General features: G+C 42.8%; 1 protein-coding gene across 3 annotated transcripts in view; it reads right to left on the minus strand.

The window, feature by feature from the left end:
• Positions 1-25,795, minus strand: part of LOC118400920 (cAMP-dependent protein kinase type II-beta regulatory subunit-like) — a 44,066-nt gene that overhangs the window by 16,475 nt on the left and 1,796 nt on the right. For 2 of the 3 annotated variants that reach the window (XM_035797937.2, XM_035797936.2), the window contains exon 2: positions 6,123-6,158. The exons of the other annotated variant lie outside the window; for it this stretch is intronic. In XM_035797937.2, coding sequence (XP_035653830.1) covers positions 6,123-6,158 — 36 coding nt within the window. The remainder of the gene's footprint in view (positions 1-6,122; positions 6,159-25,795) is intronic. 3 annotated transcript variants of the gene reach the window in all.

A 25,795-nucleotide genomic window follows, 5' to 3' on the forward strand; every position in this document is an offset into this window, starting at 1 on the left:
GAAGACACATGTTGCTTGTCAGAAAAGGTTAACAAAAAATCTAAGAAATGTAGAAAAGTATAAATACAAGATTGTGCACAGAAAGGTGTCACTGTATTTAATCCATTACTGATCCTATAAGCAACTGTCTTATTCATGGTGGATTTAGAGCATTTGTGTAAAATTATTTTATTAAACGCAACCTTGTTTTAAAGTATTGGGCCTATAACGAACTTCATCAAGATGTACGTTGTCTGTGTAAGAGATTCATTAAAGATAATACGAGGTCCATGTTCCAACAAAGGAATATATTGTAAAAATACGTGAATATCCATGACATCTCTGAGAGATTTAGTAATCCTAATAAAATATCACTTTTTAAACAGATCAGAGAGATAAAAAGTGAGTTAACACAACCAGAATTGAGCCAGAGTTCAGACCCTACTTGTGACTAACTTAAAGCACATACTGTATTTATTATGGGGTGATAATACCTTCATTTTACACTTGATGTTGACACAATAAAGACTTTTTGATTGAAGATGCCATAGACCTTTTTCAGAGTTTTTCACAGTTCAGCTTCTCTAATACCACACAAAAACAAAGGCACTGAGCCCAAACCTCCCCTTAAGACTTTAAAGATGGGTGGCCAGGGGGCCTCTCTTTTCACCTTTCTTCTGGCATGAGTGCCCAACAGCTAGCCTGGTCAACCAGACTGAGTGCTACGATCATTGGTGAGCTTAGTGGTCAGTATCGTTGACCGGCCTAGCCAATCAGCTCCTAGATGCCTCCAGTCAACCATCCTCTTACTAACTATCCAGATAACAGCACAGTCACTCCTCTGTCTGTCCGTCTTCATCAATAACCTCAACTTCCCACACAACAGACTAGGATGGATCCTCATATCAACACGGTCCTTCTGCCGCAAGTTTCAACTCACATAATTTTGTGATTGACTTCCTTCCTGGGGTTTGTTAAAGGAAGATCGAGATGACGGTGATAATTCATCTCTATTGTAAGCGAGGCTGGGTAAAATGAAACACAGTGGAGGAAGAGATCGGATTAATGGCCTCGGTGAGTGTTAATAACTACCAGTTACATTATCCAGGGGATTTTCATATCCACAACGACCGGAGACTTTACCTGTCCTACATACTCATTCTTACTCTAATGTTAAACAAAACCAAAAGAATATGATGGAATTAGAACTAAAAACATTCTGTGATCTTTACTACAGAGTGGACCTAAAAAAGTCTGGAGCCTGACTACCTGTGTAACTTCAGAAAGTATCCTTGAGTAAGAGACATCTCTGTACCATTAATGCTAGTTAGTGCTAGTTTGACCACCAGAGTGCATCTTTGAGAACCATTTGATAGCCTTCAATAAAGGCTGTACTAGAGAATTTAAAACATTTTTTTGTAAGAACATAGTATATGGGAATGATTTTAAGACATTTTTCTTAATTAATTTGATTAACATTATGGTGTTTCTATTTCTATTCCAAGCTCTGGAATGGAAAATATGACGCTGTACAACGTGACGGTCGGGAGTAGGCTACAGTACTTGGCAATTTTTTTAAAGAATCCCTGTGTTGTGTAGGCACGTGGGAGACCGGGGTTCAATTCCCCGACTGTCCTTGTAAATAAGAATTTGTTCTTAACCTCTTCAACCTATGGGGGCGCTATGTCATTATTAGATAAAGAAAAACGTGCCCGTTTTAAGTGCAATATTTTGTCACGAAAGGATGCTGGACTATGCATATAATTGCCAGCTTTGGAAAGAAAACACTCTGACGTTTTCAAAACTGCAAAGATATTATCTGTGAGTGCCCCAGAACTGATCTTACAGGCGAAACCAAGATGAAACTTCAAACAGGAAATGAGCAGGATTTTTGACGCTCTGTTTTACTATCGTCTCCTTATATGGCTGTGAATATGCTGTGAACGAGCTTATGCGCTCTGCTGTTCGTCCAAGATGTCTGCAGCATTGTGACGTATTTGTAGGCATATCATTGGAAGATTGGCCATAAGAGACTACATTTGCCAGGTGGCTGTCCGGTGTCCTTTGTCTAAATTGGTGTGTAATTCCCAGTGGCACTCATTTTACCATGCGATACAGAAGGAGACACATACTTCCATAAACGATACATCATTGAAGAGATATGTAGAAAAACACCTTGAGGATTGATTCTAAACAACGTTTGCCATGTTTCAGTCGATATTATGGAGTTAATTTGGAAAAAAGTTTGGCGTTTGGATAACTGAATTTTCTTTTTTTTTTGTAGCCAAACGTGACGCACCAAACGGACCAATTTCTCCTGCACAAAAAATCTTTCAGGAAAAACTGAACATTTGCTATCTAACTGAGAGTCTCCTCATTGAAAACATCCGAAGTTCTTCAAAGGTAAATTATTTATTGAATGTTTTTGCCTGCTAATGCTAACGCTAAATGTGAATGCTAAATGCTAACGCTAAATGCAAGTTTGCTATGGTAGAGAAGCATATTTTTGAAAATCTGAGATGACAGTGTTGTTAACAAAAGGCTAAGTACGAGAGCTAGCATATTGATTTCATTTAATTTGCGATTTTCATGAATAGTTAACGTTGCGTTATGGTAATGGGCTTGAGGCTGTAGTCATGATACCGGATCCGGGTTGGCTCGACGCAAGAAGTTAACTGACTTGCCTACTTAAATAAAGGTTACACTAAGAGCATAACATTTCTACACCCTAATTGTATAATTGTATTCTACCCAATACCCAAATGGAGATTCAGTGAAAATAAAAATCACATTGATTTATCAAGACCAGTCCCCATGCTTGTCTCAGAGCAGAGCAAAATGGTGCTAAAATAGTTGTAGGCTATTGCTTCAAATCCTATTGCATCTATCTTCAATATGTTCTTTAAATACAAAACATAGAAATAAAGAAACCTAGAAAACAAAAAATAGAATGCCCACCCCACATCACACCCTGATCTAACCAAATAGAGAAATAAAACGGCTTTCTAAGGTCAGGGCGTGACATATCCCCTGTGTATTTATACCTGTGTTCTCTGTTTGTCTGTTGCCAGTTCGTCTTCTTTTTTCAAGTCAACCAGCGTTTTGTGTCTCAGCTCCTGCTTTTTTCAGTCTCTCTTTTCTCGCCCTCCTGCTTTTGACCCTTGCCTGTCCGACCACGCCTGCCTGACCAATCTGCCTGCCCAACCCTAAGCCTGCCTGCCAACCGGTACCGTTGCCCCACCTCTGGTTTACTGCCTGCCTTGAACTGTCTATTGCCTGCCCCTGTTGGAATATTAAACTATTGTTTATTTGATGTGGTCTGCACCTGGGTCTTACCTTCACACCTGACAGTTTACCTTCATTAGACAACTTTGTTCCAATATTTCTGTAACTCAGTGATATGTATTCCCATAGTATTGCTTTATGGAGCCATAATTAAATAAACATCGGATTTTGAAAGAGTATTTTCATAATTATTTTATTAACGAAAGCATTAAGATGCCATTATTAGTGACATTGTTTTAGTTTGAAAGTGCAGACTGGCACTAAGAACAGCAGGAACGTCTCCCTAGTCAGCTCCATTATTAGTGCAACGCCCCTTAAAGTGTTGCTCTGTGCCACCCAGTGTGGTGGGGTGGCGGTCCACCCCCCCTCCCTCCCCCTTCCTCCTCCTCCCTTCCCCATAGGATAGGTCAGTCTTCTGTGCGCAGCTCTTCGGCCCATCCAGTGCCCCCTGCCCTCGTGTCTTGAACCTTGTGTGCTTTCAGTGGATACAGCTTGAGAACTGCAAGGCAATCCCATTGTGCGCCACTCGGGTGCCATGACCAATATGACCCATATACACTGCTTATAAAAATAAAGGGAACACTAAAATAACACATCCTAGATCTGAATGAATGAAATATTCTTATTAAATACTTTTTCTTTACATAGTTGAATGTGCTGACAACAAAATCACACAAAGATTATCAATGGAAATCAAATTTATCAACCCATGGAGGTCTGGATTTGGAGTCACACTCAAAATTAAAGTGGAAAACCACACTACAGGCTGATCCAACTTTGATGTAATGTCCTCAAAACAAGTCAAAATGAGGCTCAGTAGTGTGTGTGGCCTCCACATGCCTGCATGACCTCCCTACAACGCCTGGGCATGCTCCTGATGAGGTGGCGGATGGTCTCCTGAGGGATCTCCTCCCAGACCTGGACTAAAGCATCCGCCAACTCCTGGACAGTCTGTGGTGCGTTGGTGGATGGAGCGAGACATGATGTCCCAGATGTGCTCAATTGGATTCAGGTCTGGGGAACGGGCGGGCCAGTCCATAGCATCAATGCCTTCCTCTTGCAGGAACTGCTGGCACACTCCAGCCACATGAGGTCTAGCATTGTCTTGCATTAGGAGGAACCCAGGGCCAACCGCACCAGCATATGGTCTCACAAGGGGTCTGAGGATCTCATCTCGGTACCTAATGGCAGTCAGGCTACCTCTGGCGAGCACATGTAGGGCTGTGCGGCCCCCCAAAGAAATGCCAACCCACACCATGACTGACCCACCGCCAAACCGGTCATGCTGGAGGATGTTGCAGGCAGCAGAACGTTCTCCACGGCGTCTCCAGACTCTGTCACGTCTGTCACATGTGCTCAGTGTGAACCTGGTTTCAGAGCACAGGGCGCCAGTGGCGCCAATCTTGGTGTTCTCTGGCAAATGCCAAACGTCCTGCACGGTGTTGGGCTGTAAGCACAACCCCCAGCTGTGGATGTCGGGCCCTCATACCACCCTCATGGGGTCTGTTTCTGACCGTTTGAGCAGACACATGCACATTTGTGGTCTGCTGGAGGTCATTTTGCAGGGCTCTGGCAGTGCTCCTCCTGCTCCTCCTTGCACGAAGGCGGAGGAAGCGGTCCTGCTGCTGGGTTGTTGCCCTCCTACGGCCTCCTCCACGTCTCCTGATGTACTGGCCTGCCTCCTGGAAGCGCCTCCATGCTCTGGACACTACGCTGACAGACACAGCAAACCTTCTTGCCACAGCTCGCATTGATGTTCCATCCTGGATGAGCTGCACAACCTGAGCCACTTGTGTGGGTTGGAGACTCTGTCTCATGCTACCACTCGAGTGAAAGCACCGCCAGCATTCTAAAGTGACCAAAACGTCAGCCAAGAAGCATAGGAACTGAGAAGTGGTCTGTGGTTATCACCTGCAGAACCACTCCTTTATTGGCGTGTCTTGCTAATTGCCTATAATTTCCACCTGTTGTCTATTCCATTTGCACAACAGCATGTGAAATGTATTGTCAATCAGTGTTGCTTCCTAAGTGGACAGTTTGATTTCACAGAAGTGTGATTGACTTGGAGTTACATTGTGTTGTTTAAGTGTTCCCTTTATTTTTTTTGAGCAGTGTATATTGTCCTGCTAATAACTGTGTTAATAATATATCTGTGAGAATATCCAAGGGGATTTTATATCATTGTAAATTAATAACAATAATCATTGCTTTGTTAAAATATATATCTATTTTGGAGATTATTTTGTTTTCAAATAATGTAAAATGAGTGAGAAAAAGGCCAATCTTGAACATGGGGTGAGACATTGTTACTAATTTGTAAATAAAGCCTGTTTGTTATTTATTTATGTTTTTAGAGGGAGAGAACCAAATACCTACAGTCATCTCATGGGTCTCCCAGTCGAGGCCAGCACAGGTATTGAACCAGCATCTGTTGCAACACAGCTTGCACTGCTACGTAGTGTATTAGACCTTTGCGCCACTCAGGCACTGTACAACGTGACCGGTAAGAGCAAAATAATCCTAACAAAATAAAATAATAAAAACCTTAGTGTAGCAACGGTTTTAGTAAGTAATACTGAAGTCGTGCACAATTATCAGTTTCTATTTAGATTTATGTCGCCCATTCATTGTCAGTTAGAGACACAGTAGGACCCAAAAGCATAATCAGTGCTCCAACTCCCCCTTGCGCTGGTCTGGAGCAATGAAGTGGTGACGCAGAGCACCATACTGAACCACAATATTACCTCTAAGTCCCGCAGCATAATAACAAACCTTTAGTGGAGCAACCACTGTACTAATAATGTCCAGGCTTTTGTTCCACCCTAACGCACCAGAAACAACAAAATTAACACACTCACCTGATGCTCTTCTAATAAATCGACTCATCACAGGAGCTGAAAAAAAGTGGGAAAGCGAGGTGATCATATAGGATTATATTGGAATCTGTTGTGGTGAAACTGCCATGTCAGTTTGCGATATTACAACAACAAATATCACTTCAAACAACGAACACTGTTTTTATTCCCTCAGACATCATTGCATATCATTGCAAACGCGATAGAACAGCAGAGTGTGTCCTACGATTTTTTGAAATGACTTTTCTGGAAGCTCCTCTTCTCCTTTTCCGAAACAAAACAAAAACAATAACAAATGCGCCTGGGGAGACCATTGGCACTGTTTCACCTTTTGCAGATCTCAGCTTTAAGGCCAAATCAAGAACTATTGCAGTGATACCATACATGTTCTCATTTTTTTAATCAAAGCTGGCAACTAAATGAAGGGTGAACAGGACTCTTAACCTACTGTGGATTTTTATAACAATGTTAAACACAGATGTTACCTAATGCTGAATGCATATCCCCTCTTTTTGATAACTTCATCAATATTGCCCATGTGGAGCTAACATGGCAGCCATGGAATCAGTCATAATACTTTTGGTAGAAACCTCAATGTCCAAACTCTCTATTATATATTTGCTTTGCAAAACACCAGGGAAGAAAGCACCTTTTGCTAACCGAAAACTCCCAATAAGGAAGTGATGCTGAGTCCTTTGAAGTGTGTTTTGCTTCTCTGATCAAGAATCTGTCCAATGAAAATCTAACTGTCAAAAGTTCATATTCAATCAAATGTATCGATAAAACCTTTTTACATCAGCCGATGTACAGAAACCTAACATAAAACCCCAATATTCTGTTAACTCATACACAAATAACTCATCCTATACTTTTATTTGCGGCCAAAGCATGAATTGGAGAAAAAAAAAACACTTCAAAAAGCCCACCTCAAACTTGTATCTCAAACAGCCTGTTTAAAAAATGTTTTCTATTGCCTCATAGAGGATGGTGAGCTGGCCAATCAGCGGTCTACTCGCATGAATATTTTTAATGACCGGTATACGCCCACACCATTCTATTGTTGGGGTATGCCTACATCATTCTAACACAGAAAAGCTGCATTTTAATAACACACTTAATTCACATTTTATGGAAGAAAAACCATTTCTCTCATATTGTAATTCATTATAGGTCAAATTTCATAGAAATCTGGAAACACTGGACAGTTACTTTAAATGAGAACAAAATGTAATCTTAGTGAACCACACTTACACATGAAAAAATACCAGCCTTGTCTCATAGACTAAACGTAACATAGTAAATGTAAATCCGGGACACTCAAATTAGTATGAGGTTTGGTATGATTCCTAAGACAGAAGGTTACTTTTGGAAAAAAGGAAAACGAAAGGAGGGTGGTCGGTCGCAGTGGATGGGAGATGTATAATGTGAATGTCTAGCAACCTAAAGGTTGTATGTTTGAATCTCAACATGGACAATTTTAGCTAATTAGCAACAGTGCAACGACTGACTAATTTTTAGCTACTAGTATGTTAGCTAACCCTTCCCCTAACCCTTTAACCTTTTCACAAGTGAGTTCCACCCAGAGTGAGTTTTTTTATGCACGTCATGTCAGAATGCACACACTGTTCCAAAATGTGATTGTTACGCAACACGTGCAGCCTGCTAATTATCTATAGGCTATTAACTACTTGTCAAATTCAAATTATTTTCAAACAAGTTTTATTTACCTGCCATTTCCTGGTTGCAAAAATTCAAATAGTTTGCCTAATTTCAGTTTTTATGACAAAACAAGAAAGTATAGTGTAGAGAATAATTGAACCATCTAAACCGCTGTGAAATAGTTTCTATAACCCAAAGAATGTGAAATGTCAGAATAATATTTATTTCAGCTTTTATTTCTTTCATCACATTCCCAGTGGGTCAGAAGTTTACATACATGAAATTATTATTTTGTAGCATTGCCTTTAAATTGTTTAACGTGGGTAAAAACTATTCGGTAGCCTTCCACAAGCTTCCCACAATACGTTGGGTGAATTTTGACCCATTCCTTCTGACAGAGCTGGTGTAACTGAGTCAGGTTTGTAGGCCTCCTTGCTCGCACACGCTTTTTCAGTTCGGCCCACAAATGTTCTAATGGATTGAGGTCAGGGTTTTGTAATGGCCACTCCAATACCTTGACTTTGTTATCCTTAAGCCATTTTGCCACAACTTTGGAAATATGCTTGGGGTCGTTGTCCATTTGGAAGACCCATTTGCGACCAAGCTTTAACTTCCTGACTGATGTCTTGAGATGTTGCTTCAATATATCCAAATAATTTTCCTGCCATCTATTTTGTGAAGAGCACCAGTCCCTCCTGCAGCAAAGCACCCCCACATCATGATGCTGCCACCCCTGTGCTTCACGGTTGGGATGGTGTTCTTCAGCTTGCAAGCAGCCCCCTTTTTCCTCCAAACATAATGATGGTCATTATGGCCAAACAGTTCTATTTTTGTTTAATCAGACCAGAGGACATTTCTCCAAAAAGTATGCTCTTTGTCCTTATGTGCAGTTGCAAACCGTAGTCTGGCTTTTTTATGGTGTTTTTGGAGCAGTGGCTTCTTCCTTGCTGAGAGGCCTTTCAGGTTATGTCGATATAGGACTAATTTATATGTGGATATAGATACTTTTGTATCTGTTTCCTCCAGCATCTTCACAAGGTCCTTTGCTGTTGTTCTGGGATTTATTTGCACTTTTTGCACCAAAGTACTTAATCTCTAGGAGACAGAATGCATCTCATTCCTGAGCAGTATGACAGCTGCGTCGTCCAATGGTGTTTATGCTTGCAAACTATTGTTTGTACAGATGAACGTGGTACCTTCAGGCGTTTGGAAATTGCTCGCAAGGATGAACCAGACTTGTAGAGGTCTACAATTTTTTTCCTGAGGTCTTGACTGATTTATTTTGATTTTCCCTTGATGTCAAGCAAAGAGGCAATGAGTTTGAAGGTAGGCCTTGAAATACATCCACAGGTACATCTCCAATTGATTCAAATGATGTCAGTTAGCCTATCAGAATCTTCTAAAGCCATGACATAATTTTCTGGAATTTTACAAGCTGTTTAAAGGCACAGTCAACTTAGTGTATGTCAACTTCTGACCCACTGGAATTGTGATACGGTGAATTATAAGTGAAATAATCTGTCTGTAAACAGTTGTTGAAAAAAATGACTTGTGTCATGCACAAACTAGATGTCCTAACCGACTTGCCAAAACTATAGTTTGTTAACAAGACATCTGTGGAGTGGTTGAAAAACGAGTTTTAATGACTCCAACCTAGGTGTATGTTAACTTCAGACTCCAATTGTATAGGCCGAAGGCCAAGACGATAAGAAGACACAGTGGCAGAAACATAACAATCGGAAAACGGTTTTTGGACACCGGTTTTGACGATTTTTTTTACACTTTTATTTAACTAGGCAAGTCAGTTAAGAAAACATTCTTATTTTCAATGGCGGTCTAGGAACTGCCTTGTTCAGGGGCAGAACGACAGATTTTTTACCTTGTCAGCTCGGGGATTCAATCTTGCAACCTTACAGTTAACTAGTCCAACGCTCTAACCACCTGCCTCTCATTGCACTCCACGAGGAGCCTGCTTGTTACGCGAATGCAGTAAGAAGCCAAGGTAAGTTGCTAGCTAGCATTAAACTTATCTTATAAAAAACAATCAATCAATCATAATCACTAGTTAACTACACATCGTTGATGATATTACTAGTTTATCTAGCGTGTCCTGCATTGCATATAATCGATGTGGTGCGCATTCGTGAAAAAGTACTGTCATTGCTCCAAGGTGTACCCTAACCATAAACATCAATGCCTTTCTTAAAATCAATACACAAGTATATATATTTTTAAACCTGCATATTTAGTTAATATTTCCTGCTAACATGAATTTATTTTAATTAGGTAAATTGTGTCACTTCTCTTGCAACAGAGTTGCAGCAGTTTGGGATGCTTGGCTCGTTGTGAACTGTGTGAAGACTATTTCTTCCTAACAAACACAGCCAAGTTCGCCAAACGGGGGATGATTTAACAAAAGCGCATTTGCGAAAAAAGCACAGTCGTTGCACGATTGTACCTAACCATAAACACCAATGCCTTTCTTAAAATCAATACACAGAAGTATATATTTTTAAACCTGCATATTTAGCTAAAAGAAATCCAGGTTAGCAGGCAATATTAACCAGGTGAAATTGTGTCACTTCTCTTGTGTTCATTGCACGCAGAGTCAGGGTATATGCAACAGTTTGGGCCGCATGGCTCGCTGCGAACTAGTTTGCCAGAATTTTACGTAATTATGACATAACATTGAAGGTTTGTGGTAGCAGAATCAGAATTAGTTAGTTCACTTTGATAAATAACATGTTTTATTTACATAATAATGCTTATGTGAGATATTTCTCATTGGGATGTTTTCTTTTGGATAATACTGTTGGCAGTTGCATTTTCCTCTCTTCTCCCAGGGCTTAGTCACTCGGGGCCCAGAGAGGGGAGAGGTCAGGCTTGTCTTCATATGTCAATATATCTGTTAAACCATGTGATGCTATGAAGAATATCAGAAGGGGATAGGACAGAATGGAGGCTTGTCTTCTTATGGGAATGTGTCTGTAACTATTGTATGTCCCCTCTGAGGTTGCCCTTATCTTGATCTAGTATATGACCTAAGAGGCTCACTGTCTTGGTGAGCTTGTCCAGGAGGGGGTGTATTTGAGATGGGCGTATCTAAAATTGACAATTGATATATGCCATTGGATGAGGTAATGGTTTGGTACTATGTTGTGCCAAGAATGAGATAAGAACTTTATTTAGGAGACCAAACTGAATGATAATTTATAGCTAATGTATATATGTAAATGCTAAAGCTATCTGGCTATGGGATACTCCTCTTTCAAGTAAAAGGTTCTTTGTGAACTGTTCCTGAGATCTGTGTTTCGTCATGTGAGTTGAGATGTATGTGTCTTGGCTATAAATTATACTAAGAATTGTTTTGTAAGTGTCACGTTCTGACCTTTATTTCCTCTGTTTTGTCATTATTTAGTATGGTCAGGGCGTGAGTTGGGGTGGACAGTCTATGTTTTTTTTTTCTATGATTTGGGGATGTCTATGTTTCGGCCTAGTATGTTTCTCAATCAGAGGCAGGTGTCATTAGTTGTCTCTGATTGAGAATCATACTTAGGTAGCCTGGGTTTCACTGGGTGTTTGTGGGTGTTTGTTTCCGTGTCTGTGTTTTTCCACCACACGGTACTGTTTTGGGTTTCGTTCATTCCACGTTTATTGTTTTTTTATTCAGTTGTTCATGTGTACTATTTCTTATTAAAAGAACAATGGACACTTACCACGCCGCATATTGGTCCTCTGATCCTTCTCACCTCTCCTCTTCGGAAGAAGAGGAGGAAATCCCTTACAGTAAGCACTCTCAGAGAATTCATTTCTAGACACTGAATTGATCTGAGAGTCACAGGGCTATAGTAAAGCTCATATATAATTAAAAGATGGACTTTATAATATAACTCTGACTTGTGTGTGGTTTGCTCTCTCAATGTTTAGTTATACAGTAAATTACCACGACAGGTTGTACAATGTAACAGCAATATTTAGACTTAGGGATGCCACCCGTTAGATAAAATACGGAACGGTTCCGTATTTCACTGAAATAATAAATGTTTTGTTTTCAAAATGATCGTTTCCGGATTCGAACATATTAATGACCAAAGGCTCGTATTTCTGTGTGTTATTATGTTATAATAAAGTCTATGATTTGATATTTTATTGAGCAGTCTGACTGAGCAGTGGTAGGCGGCAGCAGGCTCGTAAGCATTCATTCAAACAGCATTGTTGTGCGTTTTGCCAGCAGCTTTTCGCTTCAAACATTGAGCAGTTTATGACTTCAAGCCTATCAACTCCTGAGATTAGGCTGGTGTAACCGGGGTGCGCGCTAATAGCTTTTCAAATGTCACTCGCTCTGAGACTTGGAGTAGTTATTCCCCTTTGCTTCGAGGGTGGCTGTTGTCGATGTGTTCCTGGTTCGAGCCCAGGTAGGGGCGAGGAGAGGGACGGAAGCTATACTGTTACACTGGCAATACTAAAGTGCCTATAAGAACATCCAATAGTCAAAAGTATATGAATTACAAATGGTATAGAGAGAAATAGTCCTATAAATACTATATTAACTACAACCTAAAACCTCTTACCTTGGAAAATTGAATTCTCATGTTAAAAGGAACCACCAGCTTTCATATGTTCTCATGTTCTGAGCAAGGAACTTAAACGTTAGCTTTTCTACATGGCACATATTGCACTTTTACTTCTTCAACACTTTGTTATTGCATTATTTAAACCAAATTGAACATGTTTCATTATTTATTTGAGGCTAAATAGATTTTTATTGATGTATTATATTAAGTTAAAATAAGTGTTAATTCAGTATAGTTGTAATTTACATTATTACAAATAAATACATGTTTTTTTTTTAATCGGCAGATTAATCGGTATCAGCTTTTTTGGTCCTCCAATAATCGGTATCGGTATCAGCGTTGAAAAATCATAATCGGTCGACCTCTACCACAGAGAGTTGGTTCTAAAGAAAACAGGAGCTGCCTCCACTATTCAAGCACCATTTCAACATCATCGAATCACATATGGTTAGTCTGAAACACTGACTAACTAAATAAACACCAAAAACGAGTTAGTCCAATCAACATAATCTAATTACAGTATGATGTGGCTCTCCATGGTATTGAGTTCTGTGTGTTTGTGTATGTGGGTACATGCATGCAAGTAGAAAAAGCATGTTGACTCACCCTATTTGTATAGAAATGCCAATACCATCCTCCTCTTTCACGTTGCCTAAATGGTTTGTGACTGATACAGTACACGCTTTTAGTTTTTGTTGTCCTAGGCAACCTGGCATAAAATACTTCCTCGCTAGCCTAACTTCCTGCAATGGGCAACGATACACCAGGCCAGCTAGTTAGAATCACCTTTGGAACTGATTACAGCCGTGAGTCTGAAAGAGCTTTGCACTCCGGGATTGTACCATACAGTATGTGACTCACCACCTGGATTCGGGCTTATGTAGCAAAATGTGAAATTGTGTTTTTTACATTGGATAAAAGTAGAAACTCAGAGCTACAAAATGTTATATCGTACACTGCATTTGAAGAACAATCGGAAAGTAATTCTGCTTTGAGAATTGATCAACTTGTAAACTCACTTTTGAGAAAATCGCCTTTGAATGTTTTGGTATCTAGTGAAGAACACTTCTTTGTCTACACATATTCAGCATCGTTCACACCCTCTTAAGATTTAGCAACACCCATCTCTTTTCGCTCTCGGAGTGAACACTTGACGCTCTGGCCAATCATTTGTTTACCTCTGGATAACATGAAAACAGCCTAACCAGCTCTGCTGGCAACAATTTCATTACACTTTTTTGTAGATGTTTACTGACACCGGCCATATTCAACGGGTGTTGTACACACGTCACGTAACATTAGCTAATGAGCCAACCAGCTAACATTAGCTAGTTAAACAACAATGAACAAAGTGCCAACACTGCCTAACATTAGGCTCTAACTAGAAAAACAAACAGCTCTGGGAAACTAATAATAATGTCCGCTAGGGAGCCAGCCAGCTAACATTAGCTAGCTAGCTAACTGTACACTTTAGCTTAAGACATATAGCTAGATGAACAATGACCCTAGCTAGGTAAACAACTAAGGTTATATATGTAACCACGTTATGTGAGCTATATGGATCACTCCAATATATTGATATCACTCCGCGGCGGAGGGATACATCCGAGGTGAGAATTTACAGATTTACTACCGTGTACACCTGTGTCATGGCTGGGGTCCGCCCCTATGTATATACCCCATGGCCACGACACACATTCTCTACATAATTTTTGAGGCACCTCTAGCCCAGTAGGGGATTGGAGTGATCCATATAGCTCACATAACAGTGATTACATAAGTAACATTTGTTATGTTTCACAATTTTGGATCCCTCCAATATATTGGTATACCCCCGGAAGGGGAGACAACGCCCAGAACCGCTGAACCAACCACAGAGGGAGGTGCCACATTTACCCGATAGTACCTAGCAAAGGTACAAGAGGAAGCCCAGCTGGCCACAGCACAGATATCAGCAAGGGGCATTCCTCTCAGAATAGCCCAGGATGCAGCCACACCTCGTTTTGAATGTGCTACCACAGATCCCAGGACTGGCCTGCCAGCCAGGCGGTATGCTGTCGTGATTGAGTCCAGGGTCCAGTAAGAGAGCCTCTGATTTGATAACCCAGTCCCCAGGAATCTCTCATCATAGCAGACAAAGGAGGACATAATGCGCCCCTGACTCGGCACAACCTCAATACCAGCGCACCAAGAGCAAAACAACCGCCAGTGCAACTGGTATGCCGCGGTTGTAGCCGATGCCCTTGCACTCTGCATGGTGTACATTACGCCCTCCTGTAGTCCTTACATTGACCAGTGGTGCCGTTCAGCAGCCAAGTCCACAGACTGAGGCGGTGCGGTCTCGGATGCCACAGAGTTCCCCCGGCCTAAGACAGCATGTCGGGTCTCATGGGCAGATGCTAAGGTGTCCCAGACAACAGGGACAGGAGAAGGCTGAACCAGGGTTGTCTGGGTCAGTATGGGGCCACCAGCAGGAGACGATGCTACGCCATCCTGGTCCTGTCCAGCACAGCCTGGATTAGGGGAAAAGGGTGGAATGCTCACCATCGTGAGCCAGAACATCCAAGCCCAGAGGCCCTGGTGACTCCAACATGGAGTACCACATGGGGCAGTGTGTATTGTCCGGGGAGGAAAACAGGTCCACCTGCACCCTCCCGAACTTGTCCCACAGGTGCTGCACCACCTGGGGATGTAGGCTCCAGTCCGAAGCAGTCCGAAGCGGGCAGGCCCTCCCTCGAGCTGAGCCCAGAGAAGGAGCTCCAGAAGATAGAGGTGGTGGGACCTCAGTCCACCCTGATGGTTGATGTAAGCCCCCACTGTGGTGTTTTCCGTAATCTCACCAGGACGTGTCTTCCCTTCAGATGTGGAAGGAAAGACCGCAGGGCCAGCAGTACAGCTCTTAGCTCTAGTGTATTGATGTGCCTGCCGCAACAAGGGGGTGGCCAACAGCCGCTGGCCGACCTGCCCTTGGTCAGCCGATCTGGGAGGCGTCTGTGCTGACCAGCTCCAGGCTGCACATCCTCTGCATCTCCACCCCACTTAAGAAAAAGGAGCAACAGCGCCACCTCAATAATGCCCTGAGGCACTGTGCGGTTACTCGCAGTTGACGGTGGCACTTCAGGTGCAGCCGGTGGGAGTTGAACCACCGTTGTAGAGGCCGGAGATGGAGCAGGCCCAGGGGAATCAGCAACGAGGCTGCCGTCAGCAAGCACAACAGGCGTTGGCAGGTTAGAGCGGATACGACCCACACCTCCCGAAAGTTGTCGAGGCAAGATAGGATCGCCTGAAACCTTCTGGTGGGCAAGCGTGCTCTCATGAGGACGGAGTCTCATTCCATGTCAATGAAGGCCACCCTCTAGGTGGGCGTCAGACGACTCTTCTTGTCGTTTACAGTAATACCCAGCCCGCCGATGTGGGTAAGGAGCATGTCTCTGTCTGACAGGACCTCGGTCCTGGTCGGGCACAAATCAGCCAATTGTCCAGGTAATTGAGGATCAACAATCCTCGGGACGTGAGAGGTGCCAGGACAGAGTCCATGCACTTTGTGAAAGTGTGGGGTGCCAAGGAGAGGCCGAATGGAAGAACCATGAATTCGTAAGCCGTCCCTTCGAAGCTAATCGGAAGTACTGCCAATGAGCTGAGTGAACAGGAACATGGAAGTATGCATCCCTCAGGTCCAGGTTCACAAACCACTGGTCCCTGGACACGGCCTTCAACACATGAGCTGGGGACAGCATGTGGAACCTCAGTACCTTCAAGTATCCATTGAGGTTGTGGAGGTCCAGAATCAGTCGAAACCCTCCGTCTCTTTTTGGGACAACAAAATAAGTGGAGTAGAACCCACCTAGCCATTCTGATGTCTCAATCCTGCCAATGGCACCCTTGTCCAGGAGTGAGGAGATATCCAGCCGTCAGGGGGTTGGCCAGTGTGGTGACACGAAGACCCCTAAAGGACGGGGGCCGGAATTGGAGTCGGTACCCCTTGAGCATTGTGGACAACACCCAGGGGGACTCCACACCCTCCTCCCACTTTGGCATTTTGAGATCGGGAGAAGTGGCCGAGGCCAGGGAAGGGTGTCTCAGGGGTCCTGCCAGGGCCCGCCTCTCCTCTGGCGCCCCGAGCACCTGGGTCCCTCAGGCACGTCCCTATGGCGGTGACGGTTGACAGGTTGTTGCTCCACCGCATCCCCGCTTTCATCCCTTAGCATGACGCGATGGGGCAGGAGAGGGACCCCACCGTCATTTGGGTGCAGGTGGGTGTTGACGGTCCGTCTGCCTTGGACCCAAGCCTTGAGGAGGCATCATGAACCGCCTCAGGGTCTCACGGTCCCTACGAACCTTGTTGGTCTGCTTCAGAATGTCATCAACCCCTGGGCCAAACGTCAGCACTGGGGTGATGGGGAGAGTGGCAAATGTGCTCTGGAGAGCAGCTGGCAGACGGGATTGGGCCAGCCAGAGATGGTGCCGGGAGGTAACCATCTGTGCCATGGCCCATCCATTGGCGCGAACCACATCCCTCTGGATCAGGGAAAGCTGGTGAGACACTGTTAGAATTATTATGAATAAATGAATAAACAATATCCCCATTTTAAATAGAATTGTAACTAAGTCAACTTATACTCTGTTTTATTATATCTGATTAACAATATGAGTTCATAAGGTGGGATTGTGAGACACGGACAAGGAGTAATTAAAGTTAATGAACACCATTTCAACTAGGAAGAAACGAATGGGTTGTGGACTGTGAAAACAGATAAGGTCGTTAACCTATGGTTGAACCTACAGAAACTTAGCTCTGGGATTTGTAGATAAGACAGTGAGTGCATTCCTAGGTTTTCTGTTAATTAGAACTGTCAGTTCAGTGGTGATCGATAATGTTGAGGGGTCAAAAGTTACATGGGAGTGTGTTAGTAAGTTAGAATGAACTTTTCACCTCACTTTGTCCCGGTCGAGAGGAGGGGATTCTGTTAAAGCAATGAAATGACGTCCTGATCTGTATATAAACTATTGCTCGTGGTTAGGTGGGAGCGCGCTCCGAGAATAAATTCTGTTACCTATTATTAAAAAGATTGGTCTCCATCTATTTTATGCAAACAAGAATCTTACAAATTCTCATAAAATAGATTAAGGGTTTTCAATTAATGAAAGCACATTGGCATAATTAAATTACAGTAACAGACACCTCCATCGCTTCCTGGAGGAACTCCTCTGTGCCCTCCTGCAGCCAGGGCAAGAGAGTCTGCAGGTAGGCCTGCAGCAGCATGGCCACGCTGGTAAGGTGGCCAAGAGAGCAGAGGGACCCATATGTGGCTTTCAAGTCCGGATCAAAGACTCTGGAGGGCTTCGGTCGTGGGTTCCGCCTTATAATCTCCTGGACATGGCAGCTATCATGGTGTCCATGGTCGGGTACTCCCAGAGGCCGAGTGACTCTGCACCCGCAACATAAGTCCATGGTCCAGTCTCTGTTGTGAGTCGGAAGCTCCCCCTGGCAGAGGCCCAACTCTCCTGCAAGGCCTCGCAGAACTCAGCAGTGATGGGGACAGATGGAGAGTCCTTACTGTCCACCAGTTTTGATGTCCAGTGCAGTGGCTACCCGAGTGAGTAGGCTCATAATAGCCTCTAATGGCCTGTCAGCCAGGTAGCCACGCTCACGGTGGTGAACAGTGCCAGCAGCGTCCCCCAGGAACAGCCTATCACTGGCCAACAGGGAACAGTTGTTGTCGCCATTGAAGCTATCAACCTCCTGCCGCAGGGCATGCGCCCTCCGTTCAAGGTGGTTCCAGCGGCTGACTCCTGCCCCCGTCCAGGACTGGCAGCAGATGAGCTCTGCCTGCGTTGGCTCCGGCCACGCTTCCTGGGAGGGGTACTGGGCCCAGGAGAGGGACTAACAGCTCGCTGGCGCACCACTCCTGAGGGGGGGAGCTCCTCCCCAACCTGAGCCCGAGCCTTGCCGATCCACTCGCACATGGCCTCCAATTGCGCCAGACGATGGCGTTTTGAGAACACCACACAAAACATGCATCCAGTAGGGCGCTCCACCGCCCTCTCCACGTGGCTCAAACCTAGGCAGTGCATACACAAGGTATGCGGATTCTCAGGGGGGATGCCACCATCACACCTGTCACAAAGGGAAGCCATAAGCTCAGCCAAGCTAACAAGGCCACGGAGCAGTGGTCCGATGCCCTGGAAGAGCTTATGTCGTTACCTGCTTGGAGGAATAGGAACCTGGTGAAGGAATAATTACCCAGTACCTCTGCAAAAAACGGGGAAGACCCATGTGTGAAAAGGCCACTCAATGTTGTCTTGGTAAGCAACTCCAGTGTATATTTGGCTTTGTGTTTTAGGTTAATGTCCTGCTGAAAGGTGAATTTGTCTCCCAGTGTCTGTTGGAAAGCATACTAAACCAGGTTTTCCTGTTACGTCCGTCATTAGTGGTAGAATGACCGGACCAAGGCGCAGGGTGGTAAGCATACATCTTTCTTTATTTGGATGAACAACAAAGAAACAACAAAAGACAAAACGAACGTAAAGTTCTGCAGGCTATACAGCAACTAACAAAAACAAGATCCCATAAGCTAAATGTGGGAAAAAGGGCTGCCGAAGTATGATCCCCAATCAGAGACAATGATAGACAGCTGCCTCTGATTGGGAACAACACTCGGCCAAAAACAAAGAAACAGAAAACATAGAATGCCCACCCAAATAACACCCTGACCTAACCAAATAGAGAAATAAAAAGTCTCTTCAAGGATTTTGCCTGTGCTTTGCTCAATTCCGTTTATTTTTATCAACCAAAAAAACTCCTTAGTACTTGCCGATGACAAGCATAACCATAACATGATGCAGCCATCATCATGCTTGAATTTATGAAGAGTGATACTCGGTGATGTGATGTGTTGAATTTGTCCCTCTGTATTCAGGAAATTATTTTCTTTGCCACATTGTTTGCAGTTTTACTTTAGTGCCTTATTGCAAAGAGGACGCAAGTTTTAGAATATTTTTTATTCTGTACAGGCTTCCTTCTTTTCACTCTGTCATTTCACTCTGTCATTTAGGTTAGTATTGTGGAGTAACTACAATGTTGTTGAACCATCCTCAGCTTTCTCCTATTACAGCCACTCTGTAACTGTTTTAATGTCACCATTGGCCTCATGGTGAAATCCCTGAGTGGTTTCCTTCCTCTCCGGCAACTGAGTTAGGAAGGACGCCTGTATCTGTAGTGACTGGGTGTATTGATACATCATACAAAGTGTAATTAATAACCTCACCACGCTCACTGTCTTATCCGGTGTCCTGTGTGAATGTATGTATGCTCTCTCTAATTCTCTCTTTCTTTCTCTCTCTCGGAGGACCTGAGCCCTAGGACCATGCCTCAGGACGACCTGGCATGATGACTCCTTGCTGTCCCCAGTCCACCTGGCCGTGCTGCTGCTCCAGTTTCAACTGTACTGCCTGCGGCTATGGAATCCTGACCTGTTCACCGGATGTGCTACCTGTCCAAACCTGCTGTTTTCAACTCTCTAGAGAGAGCAGGAGCGATGGAGATATTCTTAATGATCGGCTATGAAAAGCCAACTGACATTTACTCCTGAGGTGCTGACTTGGTGCACCCTCGACAACTACTGTGATTATTATTATTTGACCATGCTGGTCATTTATGAACATTTGAACATCTTGGCCATGTTCTGTTATAATCTCCACCCGGCACAGCCAGAAGAGGACTGGCCACCCCTCATAGCCTGGTTCCTCTCTAGGTTTCCTCCTAGGTTTTGGCCTTTCTAGGGAGTTTTTCCTAGCCACCGTGCTTCTACACCTGCATTGCTTGCTGTTTTGGGGTTTTAGGCTGGTTTTCTGTACAGCACTTCGACATATCAGCTGATGTAAGAAGGGCTATATAAATACATTTGATTTGATTCAATGTCTGCTTTTTTTACCCATCTACCAATACTTCTTTGCGAGGCATTGGAAAAACTCCCTGGTCTTTGTGGTTGAATCTGTGTTTGAAATACACTGCTCGACGGCGGGACCTTACATATAGTTGTATGTATGGGGTACAGAGATGAGGTAGTCATTAAAAAATCATGTTAAACACTATTATTGCACACAGAGTTGACTCCTGAACTTATTTAGGCTGGCCATAACAAAGGGGTTGAATACTTATTGACTCAAGAAATTTCAGCTTTTCATTTGTAATTCATTTGTACACAATTCTAAAAACATAATCCACTTTGACATTATGGGGTATAGTGTTCAGGCCAGTGACACCTTTCTCTGTCCAGTTTCAATTGAAATTGTCCAACATGAACTGCACTCGCTAGCTAACTAGCTTTTATTTCACCTTTATTTAACCAGGTAGGCCAGTTGAGAACAAGTTCTCATCTACAACTGCAACCTGGCCAAGATAAAGCAAAGCAGTTCGACAAAAACAACACAAAGTTACACATAAATAAATGTACAGTCAATAACATACAGTGGGGCAAAAAAGTATTTAGTCAGCCACCAATTGTGCAAGTTCTCCCACTGAAAAAGATGAGAGAGGCCTGTAATTTTCATCATAGGTACACTTCAACTATGACAGACAAAATGTGATTTTTCTCCAGAAAATCACATTGTAGGATTTGTAATGAATTTATTTGCAAATTATGGTGGAAAATAAGTTTTGGTTAATAACAAAAGTTTATCTCAATACTTTGTTATATACACTTTGTTAGCAATGACAGAGTTCAAACGTTTTCTGTAAGTCTTCACAAGGTTTTCACACACTGTTGCTGGTATTTTGGCCCATTCCTCCATGCAGATCTCCTCTAGAGCAGTGATGTTTTGGGGCTGTTGCTGGGCAACATGGACTTTCAACTCCCTCCAAAGATTTTCTATGGGGTTGAGATTTGGAGACTGGCTAGGCCACTCCAGGACCTTGAAATGCTTCTTACGAAGCCACTCCTTCATTGCCCGGGTGGTGTGTTTAGGATCATTGTCATGCTGAAAGACCCAGCCACGTTTCATCCTCAATGCCCTTGCTGATGGAATGAGGTTTTCACTCAAAATCTCATGATACATGGCCCCATTCATTCTTTCCTTTACACGGATCAGTCGTCCTGGTCCCTTTGCAGAAAAACAGCCCCAAAGCATGATGTTTCCACCCCCATGCTTCACAGTAGGTATGGTGTTCTTTGGATGCAACTCAGCATTCATTGTCCTCCAAACACGACGAGTTGAGTTTTTACCAAAAAGTTATATTTTGGTTTCATCTGACCATATGATATTCTCCCAATCTTCTTCTGGATCATCCAAATGCTCTCTAGCAAACTTCAGACGGGCCTGGACATGTACTGGCTTAAACAGGGGAACACGTCTGGCACTGCAGGATTTGAGTCACTGGCGGCATAGTGTGTTACTGATGGTAGGCTTTGTTACTTTGGTCCCAGCTCTCTGCAGGTCATTCACTAGGTCCCCCCGTGTGGTTCTGGGATTTTTGCTCACCGTTCTTGTGATCATTTTGATCCCACGGGGTGAGATCTTGCGTGGAGCCCCAGATCGAGGGAGATTATCAGTGGTCTTGTATGTCTTCCATTTCCTAATACTTGCTCCCACAGTTGATTTATTCAAACCAAGCTGCTTACCTATTGCAGATTCAGTCTTCCCAGCCTGGTGCAGGTCTACAATTTTGTTTCTGGTGTCCTTTGACAGCTCTTTGGTCTTGGCCATGGTTTAGTTTGGAGTGTGACTGTTTGAGGTTGTGGACAGGTGTCTTTTATACTGATAACAAGTTCAAACAGGTGCCATTAATACAGGTAACGAGTGGAGGACAGAGGAGCCTTTTAAATAAGAAGTTACAAGTCTGTGAGAACCAGAAATCTTGCTTGTTTGTAGGTGACCAAATACTTATTTTCCACCATAATTTGCAAATAAATAAATTAAAAATCCTACAATTTTTTTCTCATTTTGTCTGTCATAGTTGAAGTGTACCTATGATGAAAATTACAGGCCTCTCTCATCTTTTTAAGTGGGAGAACTTGCACAATTGGTGGCTGACTAAATACTTTTTTGCCCCACTGTAAAAGAAAAATAGAAAGATCTTTGTACAGTGTGTGCAAATGTAGCAGAGTAGGGAGGTAAACAATACATACGCCATAGAGGAGAAAATAATTACAATTTAGCATTAATACTGGAGTGACAGATGTGCAGATGATGATGTGCAAGTAGAGATACTGTGGTTAAAAAGAGCAAGAGGGTATGTAATAATATGGGGATGAGGTAGTTGGGTCTGCTATTTACAGATTGGCTTTGAACAGGTACAGTTTTCAGTAAGCGGCTCTGACAGCTGATGCTTAAAGTTAGAGAGGGAGATATAAGACTCCAGCTTCAGAGATTTTTGCATTTCGTTCCAGTCATTGGCAACAGAGAACTGGATGGAAAGGCGGCCAAAGTAACTGTTGGCTTTGGGGCTGACCAGTGCAATACACCTGTGGTGTCCAGTGAGCTGAGATAAGGCAGGGTTTACCTAGTGAAGACTTATAGATGACCTGGAGCCAGTGGGTTTGGCGATGGATATGTAGTGAGGGCCAGCCAACGAGAGCATACAAGTCGCAGTGGTGGGTAGTATATGGGGCTTTGGTGATAAAACGGATGGCACTGTGATAGACTACATCCAGTTTGCTGAGTATAGAGTGTTAGGGGCTATTTTGTAAATGACATCGCCAAAGTCAAGGATCGGTAGGATAGTCAGTTTTACGAGGGTATATTTAGTGCCATGAGTGAAGGAGGCTTTGTTGCGAAATAGGAAAAGGGGTTGAATACTCTAGCCGATTCTAGGTTTAATTTTGGATTGGAGATACTAATGTGAGTCTGGAAGGAGAGTTTACAGACTAACCAGACACCTAGGTATTTGTAGTTATTTGTAGGTGTCCAAATAGGAAACAATTTACGTAGCTTGCTAAATTGTACAGCCAGCATTTTGTCTATAGTGATGCTGTTACAATTACCAAACATTTGATGAACAAATAATTTTGCATCTGCACCAGAAATGTATTCGTGTGACACAGGCTTAAGAGGTGCAGGAGCTCAAGCAGTAGAATAATTAGCTGCCGGTACTCCGCTATGGTGGGGTCCTGCCCAAGCCAAGCACTGTATACTATTATATGATATGCCATTCAGCAGACACTTTTTTCCAAAGCCAGAATCAAACCCACTACCATGGCATTGCAAGAGCCATGCTCAACCAACTGCGCTACAGAGGACCAGCATATATCTACTGAATTAAGTAATGATCCACTGGGCTTGATCTATTCCATTCTATTCTTGTCTGTGTTTTATCTGCAATTGTTTAATCATAGGCCTCTGGCAGCAGCCCTCTGCCTATCCTCCTAGTAGCAGCCATTAAGACTTCTTTCTCAAGCACCATAACCACTGAGGCATGCAATGCTAACCTGTCACATACACTTGTGCTTTTTCCCCCAACTACTTTGCTTTCAGACCTACAGAGGTGTATGCCAACCCCATACTGCTACGTACAGATGTAGGATTTTAATTGTATCACTTTTTTGATGATGGAAATGTTCCTGCACAGCAGAAAATGCAAACTTGTTCAAGTATAAAAATGTTTCTAAAGTTTGTAATTTCCACTATAAAATGTCAGACTTGATTTGCCCTTAAGAAAAATGTATCAACCCCTCCACAAATTGCCTACTAATTCAAATCCACATAATAATTCCCATTTCCTGTTGCTGCAGGATTATTTTCCTACTGTAGCAAACTGGCTCAATATAAGATCCTACATCTGTATTGACTGTCAAAAAAGGCTGGTCATTTACACAACCGGTCAAAAGTTTTAGATCACCTACTTATTCAAGGATTTTTCTTTATTTTTACTATTTTATACATTGTAGAACAATAGTGAAGACATCAAAACTATTAAATAACACATATGGAATCATGTAGTAACGAAAAAAGTGTTAAACAAATCAAATATTGATCTGGTTGAAAAGCCAAGAGTGTGCAAAGCTGTCATCAAGGTAAAGGGTGGCTATTTGAAGAATCCCAAATATTAAATATATTTTGATTTGTTTAACACTTTTTTTGGTTACTACATAATTCCATATGTGTTATTTCATAGTTTTTATATCTTCACTATTATTCTGAAATATAGAAAATAGTAAAAATAAAGAAAAACCTTTGAATGAGTAGGTGTTCTAAAACTTTTGATCGGTAGTGTATAAATTGAGTTTTTCACTCAATTTTTTATGTAAATTATGACAGAGCCCCACCCTGTTTTGAGCCCCACCTGTTTAGCAAAAACTAAATAAATGGTTGCCTGTTTTGCATGTTATTTTGGCATTAACACGTGTCACATATCATATTACAAACACAGTAACAAAAAAAAACAACAACAAAAAATATTGATATATTTAGAGTTAATAAAGCCGTATACAAACATGTCTCTTTTTTTATTTATTGTGTAAGGCAGCTCCAAAATGCAGGTGTTTCAGCCTAATTCAGTGCTTTCTGTGGTGGAAGGGCAGCCAGCGGAAAATACAGAGCGTAGGGGTTGGTAATCTTCTCTAGTTGCGCAGTGATTGGCTCAGTGTTCTGTCACTCATGGGGACACTACGTCACCACAAAACCTACAGGGAGAGCTCAAAAGTTCAAGCCCCCTTGGGTGCTGCCATAGATTTACATTAGAAGTGCCCATCCAAGAAGGCTCAAGTTCATTGGTCACAGATAAAATGACGTCAAATCACGTTATATCTATTGTAGCTTTGATTGGACTGATCATGTAAACGTCATACTTTCACAATCTTAGCTAACAAGCTAGACAAGCAGTTATAATCATGAATCACATCGATAATCTACTGGAAAATCCCCTTTCAAATCATTGTCATATGAAGAGAAATTATAGATAAAACTTAGCGGTGCTCATCGGCCATTGGACATGAAGATTACACATGTTGGAAATCGCAAATTCAACATTGAGTGGTTTGGAAGGAATCAGAGGCTAACTGCAAGCATTGCAAAGCAATCACTATTTTGCTTCCACTGCCCGCTATTCGGTGGAGAGGGGGTGTGGTCCAAGTCTGGGTTTAAAGGTCTCTTTTCCAAGCTTGAAAAGGATAAACATTCACACGCAACACCATGGGGCAGAAAAGGTTGAATACATTGGCCATGCTGTCAATCCAGCATGACTTCTGCCATGTTCAACAGGGAAATCTCAGACTTCAGTGAGTTCAAGACACATGGGAACTCTGAAACAATTTGCTCCGACTGGGAAAATACGTTTTGAACGGTCATCCAACTCGGAATTCCAAGTCGGGAACTCTGGCCTCTTTCTTGAGCTCTGACCTGAAGATCACTGACGTCATGATTCAGTCTTTTTTTCAGTTTCCAGTTGTCATGAAAGCACCATAAATCCCGAGAATGTCAGACTTTGATGACAAAGTTTCATGACAA

This window comes from Oncorhynchus keta, chromosome 22 (genome assembly GCF_023373465.1).
Source record: "Oncorhynchus keta strain PuntledgeMale-10-30-2019 chromosome 22, Oket_V2, whole genome shotgun sequence".
NCBI classification, from domain to species: domain Eukaryota; kingdom Metazoa; phylum Chordata; class Actinopteri; order Salmoniformes; family Salmonidae; genus Oncorhynchus; species Oncorhynchus keta.